This window comes from Populus alba, chromosome 1 (genome assembly GCF_005239225.2).
Source record: "Populus alba chromosome 1, ASM523922v2, whole genome shotgun sequence".
Classification (NCBI taxonomy): Eukaryota; Viridiplantae; Streptophyta; class Magnoliopsida; order Malpighiales; family Salicaceae; genus Populus; species Populus alba.
In genome coordinates, this window is record NC_133284.1 from 38,949,194 (window position 1) to 38,955,943 (window position 6,750).

At 29.3% G+C, this 6,750-nt stretch overlaps 1 protein-coding gene across 1 annotated transcript; it reads left to right on the forward strand.

Moving 5' to 3' along the window:
- The first annotated feature begins 2,714 nt into the window (after positions 1–2,714).
- On the forward strand, positions 2,715–6,355 carry LOC118036896 (uncharacterized). The gene is made up of 2 exons (XM_035042752.2): positions 2,715–2,850; positions 5,554–6,355. Exon 2 carries the CDS (start codon positions 5,583–5,585, stop codon positions 6,138–6,140), a length of 558 nt encoding a protein of 185 aa, XP_034898643.1. The 5' UTR covers positions 2,715–2,850; positions 5,554–5,582; the 3' UTR covers positions 6,141–6,355.
- The last annotated feature ends 395 nt before the right edge of the window (positions 6,356–6,750 follow it).

Consider the following 6,750-nt stretch of genomic DNA (forward strand, 5'->3'; position numbering starts at 1 on the left):
CAGACAAGTTTTAGATGTATTAATTACCTTAAAAACTATATGGTGACTCATTCATCTCCGTGCCTTTATTTTTTTTAGATCATTAAAATGTCCCATGCGACACTTATATATTTTTTTTTTTTTGGTGACATGATTGATAATTAATGAGACAAATGTTAAATCTTATCCCATTAAATATGTTAATTTATTGGTCTGACAGATAATATATCATGCGATCAATCACTAACAAATTAGTTGACTGATTGTTAATTTCTTGATCAAATATGCTTATACGTACTTTGTTTTTTCCTTCCAACTATGAAAAACTACAATTAGAAACTTAATTCCAAGTAAAAGAAAATTACAACTGCATAAAATCAAACTGAGTATAGATATCTTAAGATTTTAAACCTTAAGAATTGTGAATATGTCTCACTTAATGCTAAACAAAAATGAGAATAAGAGAAGAAATAAAAAAATAAGAAACTGAATAAAGTAAAAAAGTAAAATAATTGTTGGTAACAGAAAGTAAATAAAAGCAACGTTGGGGACAAAAAAAAAATAGATTAAATAAAATTAAGAAAGAAATTGCATATGTGAGGCTTATCAATTTTTCCACTAACTAGCGACATGTTTATATTATTACATAGTCTAAATTCTACGTGAACTATAATTCTTAAATATAGAGGTGAGCAAAAAAATTAAAAAACTGATTAAACCGAGAAAAATTAAAAAAAAATAACTGAAAAAATTGAACCATGAAAAAAAAAAACTAATTAGAAGTTTTAAAAAACGGCCGGTTTCGGTTCGGTTTTGATTTTATAAGCCTGGAACAAAAAAAAACAAAAAAAAAAAAAAAAAAAAAAAAACTAGCCAAACCGTTTTTGTTCCAAAATAATAAACTTGAACCGAAACTGGTCGGTTTGAACTGATTCGGTTTTTGGTTTTTTTTATAAAAAAACAGTTTAATTACTTTTTTTTTAATAAAAACCGAATCAAATCAAAAATAATCACCCTTGCTTAAATCTATACAAATTATTCATAGAGTTTATAATATTAACTGTAATACAATTTGTATTCATATTAGCCCGTCTTCTTGCTGACACCATATTTTTCTAATATATAATTTCAGCCGATGTAACATGCTACGGACCTTTATTTATAGTGGGACTTGATCTTACATGAACTCATGTCTATGTGGTTAACTATCTTCTCCTTGTCCATCATATCTCCAAGCTTTTCCAAATGATCATGATTTCTAATCTTCTTGTTTGAATGTTCAACAATCAATTTCAAAACTGTGGATGTTTATTTTTTATGTAAGTAAGTAAAAATAACTAAGGAATTAGAGGTTGAGGAAAGACAACTAAGGGGATGGGAGACATGTTCAAGTTCAGATCAAGATGGTCAATAACAAGAAGGGCGACTATATATTGTTGAAATTTATGAGAATATGCATCAGTAGACAAATTCTTTTTCTTGTGATTTTGAAGCTGAAATTTTAGGTCAAGTTCTCTAGAAATAAACTTATAAAAAAAAAAACAAAAAAAAAAGTGTTCACGAAGAATGTTCCATGTTTTAGACGCAGTTTTTGTGTCGTAAGGAAAAGGGGATTATTTTGTCCTGTGACTGTAGCATTAATCCAACTCAAAATTAGACGTCCGGGAATGCCAATTTGTAAAATCAGGATTATCAACGGTCTTATTTCAGATGCCGGTGACGGTGTAATGATGAAGCAATTCAAATAAAAAAACAAAAAAAAAACAGAGCAGCGTAAAATAAATACGTCCAGGTAAGATTGAAATCCAATTTTTCAGAGGAGTGCACAGTATAAGGGTTGGTGGTCGGAGATGAGACAACTGTAGAAGAGGGGGCCACACTGAAGAGAAAACGTAGAGAAAAGAAGGAAAACGACGACAGAGAAGAGAATTTGCAAAGAAACTAGGAGGAGATTTATGAAATTGAGGAAAATATCAAGCGATACCATGAAAATCTGTATGTATAATCTTGGCTGGCTGCCTCTGCATTATCTCGTTAGTGAGTTTATATACAAGATTTACAAGAGAGTATAAAACCCTAACCTCCATTGCCGCATACCATACAGAGAACACAAGGAAACCTAGAGCACGTACTCTTGAACAGATATATGACCACATCTCAAGTTTCTTCTTCCTCTTAACCTGTTTGCCATGCAGATCATCCGTGGATCAAATCACTCACAGCACCACCAATCAATTTTGAATTATCAGAGTAAAAAACGATCAAAACATTTGCTACTTGTACGTAGATCTTCAATATCATCTGCGCTGACAGATGGTGGTGGAAATCGATGGCGACACTGTCCCTGGTAAATTAACTGCAATTTGCTTAATAAAATGTGGGTGCACGTGTTCACCGCCTCTCACGTGCATGGCCGATGCTAATGGCTAGCTGAGTGAATCAGCCATCAACAATTTCCTATATTCGCTGTCATTGGGAATCATGAAAAACCATGCATGCCCATTTCATCTCTGTCCCGCCAAGACTTTTTTATGTTTTCTTGGCAGAGTAAAGAGATTCCCTTGCTAGGATTTGCGGTCACTAGCTAGATGGTCAATAAAGAAGAACGTCTATATATATATATATATATATATTCCTTTTTGCAGAAGCTCTACATGATATAAAGATCTGAGATCAGATCAATTAGTTTTTATTTCTTCTTTTAGTACTCATAGAGCCTAGCTAGCTAGCTCTCTTGCATGCATTCACCGATAAACTCTAGTTGTTGGTGGAACATTCATCTTCAAATCAAATTAAGAAACGCAGTTGAAGATTTGCACAGAACATCAAACTCGGCATTTTGATCCAAGTATCTTTAATCATCGCGCTGAGGTGAGTTTCTTTTCCCTTAATTGTGCATTTGTAGAGATCACACACACACATGTATGATCATATTCATGTCCTAAATGTTTATTTCTCTCAGTTTCACATCTGTCAGAAAATTCTATGGAAAAAAGTCCATCTCTCTTTCAAATCTGCCAAATGCTTGCTTGCATTGCTAATAATTTCATTCTTGATGAGCATATTGTACTGCCCCTAGAACAGTGATCTTAATCTCTTGGTGTCTATGAGTCTATCAGTACTACTTAACATGAACACGAGAAATTAAGACCTTTCATGTCAGTTAGTCGTCTTTCAATTTAGTTCAACATGATAGTTCACAAACTTAATTTAAAGTCCAATTCAGATTGAATTCATCAAATGTTTGAGACCTAATCTCTTTACTTTGCAGAGATTTATCTAATACTTAATTGAAGTGATAGTTTTACCATTTGAAAGTTTCTTAATGTCAGCCCTCAACAACTGATTTTCTTTGTTCGGATCTTCTACTCGTCAGACTACATAGACATTTGATGTATGTGATTGGATGTAAAGTCCTAATTAATAAATAAAAAAAATCCATTAAGTAGTAGGACCAAATTAATCAAATTCATTCAGATTTGGGGTAAAAGGTTGTTTGACATTGTATTTATACATATGTTTGGGTGTGTTTCCAAAGCATGTTTTGCATGGAAAAATTGATGATATTTTTTAGTGATTTTTAATGATTTTGATATATAAATGTTAAAAAAAAAATAAAAAAATATTTTAATATATTTTTAAATAAAAATACTTTTAAAAAGCATATTTTAATATTTTTTTTTATGGCAAGATTTTGCCCTATTTGTTTTTGTGTTTCAAAAACGCTTTTGAAAAATTTTTGAAATTTTTTAATTTTTTTTTCTATTTCAAATTAATATTTTTTTTTGATATTTTTAAATCATTTTGATGTATTGATTTCAAAAATTATTTTTTAAAAAAATATATATATTATTTTAATATATTTTTAAATAAAAAAATATTTTAAAAAACAACTACAACTGTATTTTTAAAATAATTTAAATAGTTTGTTATTTAGAAAAGTTTAGTATTTAAATTTGGAATGCAGATTTGTACTTGTAAATAAATTTAGCTAAGCCACACATTTGAAAATAATTAATTTTTTTAATTGTTTTTTAAAAATAAATTTTTAAAAAATTAAAAATACTTTATAAAACATCTATTATTACTGCATATCAAATACTACTAAAATAGAATTTGAGCTCAGATTAGGTGATCTTGAAAAGACAACAGAAAATGCTGAAGGCACTAATAATGCGATATCATATAATCGTAAGTAGATATAATGGAGCTTAGTAAATCTTCAAAAAAAATTTTATTTTTTAGAATATTATATATTTGATGAGTCAATAATTTTATTTTTTTTATTCAAGAATTCTCATTTTAATTTTTGTTATTTCAGTGTATAATTTTATTTAAAAAATTAATCAAGTATTTCCTTTATCTATTGTATTGTGTGTGTTTTATCTTTTTATTTGAGTGTTTTTAATTTTAAAAAAATATATTTAAATGAAGTGCTTCAAATTTTAAAAGCTAACAAATTTTTTGTTTGTGTTAAGGGAATTTAATTTAATTTAAGTAGTTGTAATAACTTAATAATCACCCATTTCTGAAGATTAACTTTGTCTTTCTTCAACAATCAATACGATGCCACATTTTGATCATTCTAATACTACGTGCTAATTTATTTATTCTTTTTTTTTTAAAAAAAAAAAAAGGATAACAGGGAATAAAACCTGAGAATTCAAGAAAATAAAAAAGCAAATTAACGTATTTTTTTATTATTAGAAATTAATCATAATAATTTATTTTAATTTATTTATTATAGTATTATTATCTCAATTAAGATTTAACATTATTTTAATTTATTTATTATAATATTATTATCTCAATTACAGATTTAACAACATAGATTAATATAATATATTATTATTTTAATATTTTTAAAAAAAATCCTTCTTGTCACTTACCAAATTTTTTTAAAAAATACCATTCATATTTAAATTCATCATGTTGCTTTATTTTTTATACTACAAAACAAACACAACCATTAAATGACGTGCCATTTCAGCTATTGCATCATTCATAGAAAGTATGTAAAGTGTTTTCTATTCTTTTCTTTCAATTTTCCACTCTTTAAAACTTAATTATTCTTTTGATTGAAGAGTTAATTAATTTTTTAATTGAAAACTCCATTGATAATTTTTTTAAAATGTTGTCAAACATGAGAAGTCCAACAAAATTCATCTTGAATTTATATTGATTTTTTCTAATTTTTTCAATTTAATTTTTTTTATTTCAAGCGCAAAATGCTATATTTTTTACATTTTTTTTATTTAACGGAAAAATTAAAAAATCCATAACAAAAGAATTACATTAAGAGAATTTCTTGAATAAAAGGAACTAATCCTTAAAAAAAAAAAAAACAATAATATTATAAAAAAATGTCAAGAGTAGTAGGTAACAATGCAATTACAGAAAATAATACTACTGTCAATTTCTTATATAGCCAGGCTATAAAGCGTCCCCTTATAGAATTATTATCGACCAGATTTAGTAGCTAACAACGACAGTGTATGTATATACTTGCTGGAGTGAGAGATGGAAAGAGAAGAGAAATCACAAGTTTCGTTGAATGATGCGAATTCCTTGCAGATACTTATAAATTGATCAAATAACATCAAATGGAGGAGAACCCACCTCGAGTTTCAAGTCAAGAAAGGACCCACGAGGTCTCAAGGGGTGGACCCACCAGGAAGAGCAGGCACGCCGTTGATGACGGTGGAGATCTAATTGAGTGTTCAAGCAAGCATTGCCAATCATGCACCGCTGGGTTGATAGCTGACTGTGTGGCCCTCTGTTGCTGCCCTTGTGCTTTGGTCAATCTTCTTACTCTTGCTTTCGTTAAGGTTCCATGGATGATAGGCAGGAGGTGTCTGGGAAGAGCAAAAAGGAGGAAAATGAAGCTGGAAATTAAGAGAAAATGCAGGAAGAACAGCGAAGGGGAAGGTAACACTGAGGCGCAAAGAGAAAGGGATTGTAATTTGAGAAAGAGGATGATAGAAGAAGAGGGAGTTTTGGAGATTGCAACGGGATTTGGCGAGGAAGAGGAAATGGCTGGCGTTGCTGCAAGATATGAGGCGGAGAGGCTGTGGTTCGAGTTGAACCAGATTGGTCACTTGGGTTTTGGTAGGGTTTCTTTCACTGATAATCCGTGTATAGATGACAGCTTAGGAAAGTGAATTACTGACAAACATAATTTGTTTTTTGCTCTGCAATTTTATTTTTTATTTTTATTTTTATTTTTACCCGTTATGGTTTTGGGTTTCCTTCACAAATATCCAACATGGCAGGGGATGGGCAATTGGGGAAGCAAATTAAAGTGATATGCATCATTGTATAGAACTGTAAATCTTCAATTCTCCAGTTTATGATTTGATTTTGGGGCAGGCATCCATCATCTACAGTCAATTTTTCTTTTTGTTAATGGTTAGTTGCTAGTGTGGTCGGAAGAATTTAGTGAGTAAAGGGTTAACTTGGTTGAAAAATGATTTTATTCTTCATCAAATGTGTTGATGAATTGATGGCTTCATCCATCAATATATTATCTATTAGGATTTATGAATGTGAAATGATTTAAAATTTATATAAATTAATGATGAATGTGTTAAGGAATGAATAGATTATTTGTGTTTTTTCAAAAAAAAAAAAAATTGAAAATTTAATGTAAGTTGAATCATAAATGATAGTTAAGCTGAAAGAAAACAACTTGGTATATTATTATGTGAAATATACATAGAATGAAAAATAATATAGTATACTTGTGGAACCAGGAAAGGCCCGGAAGTTGTG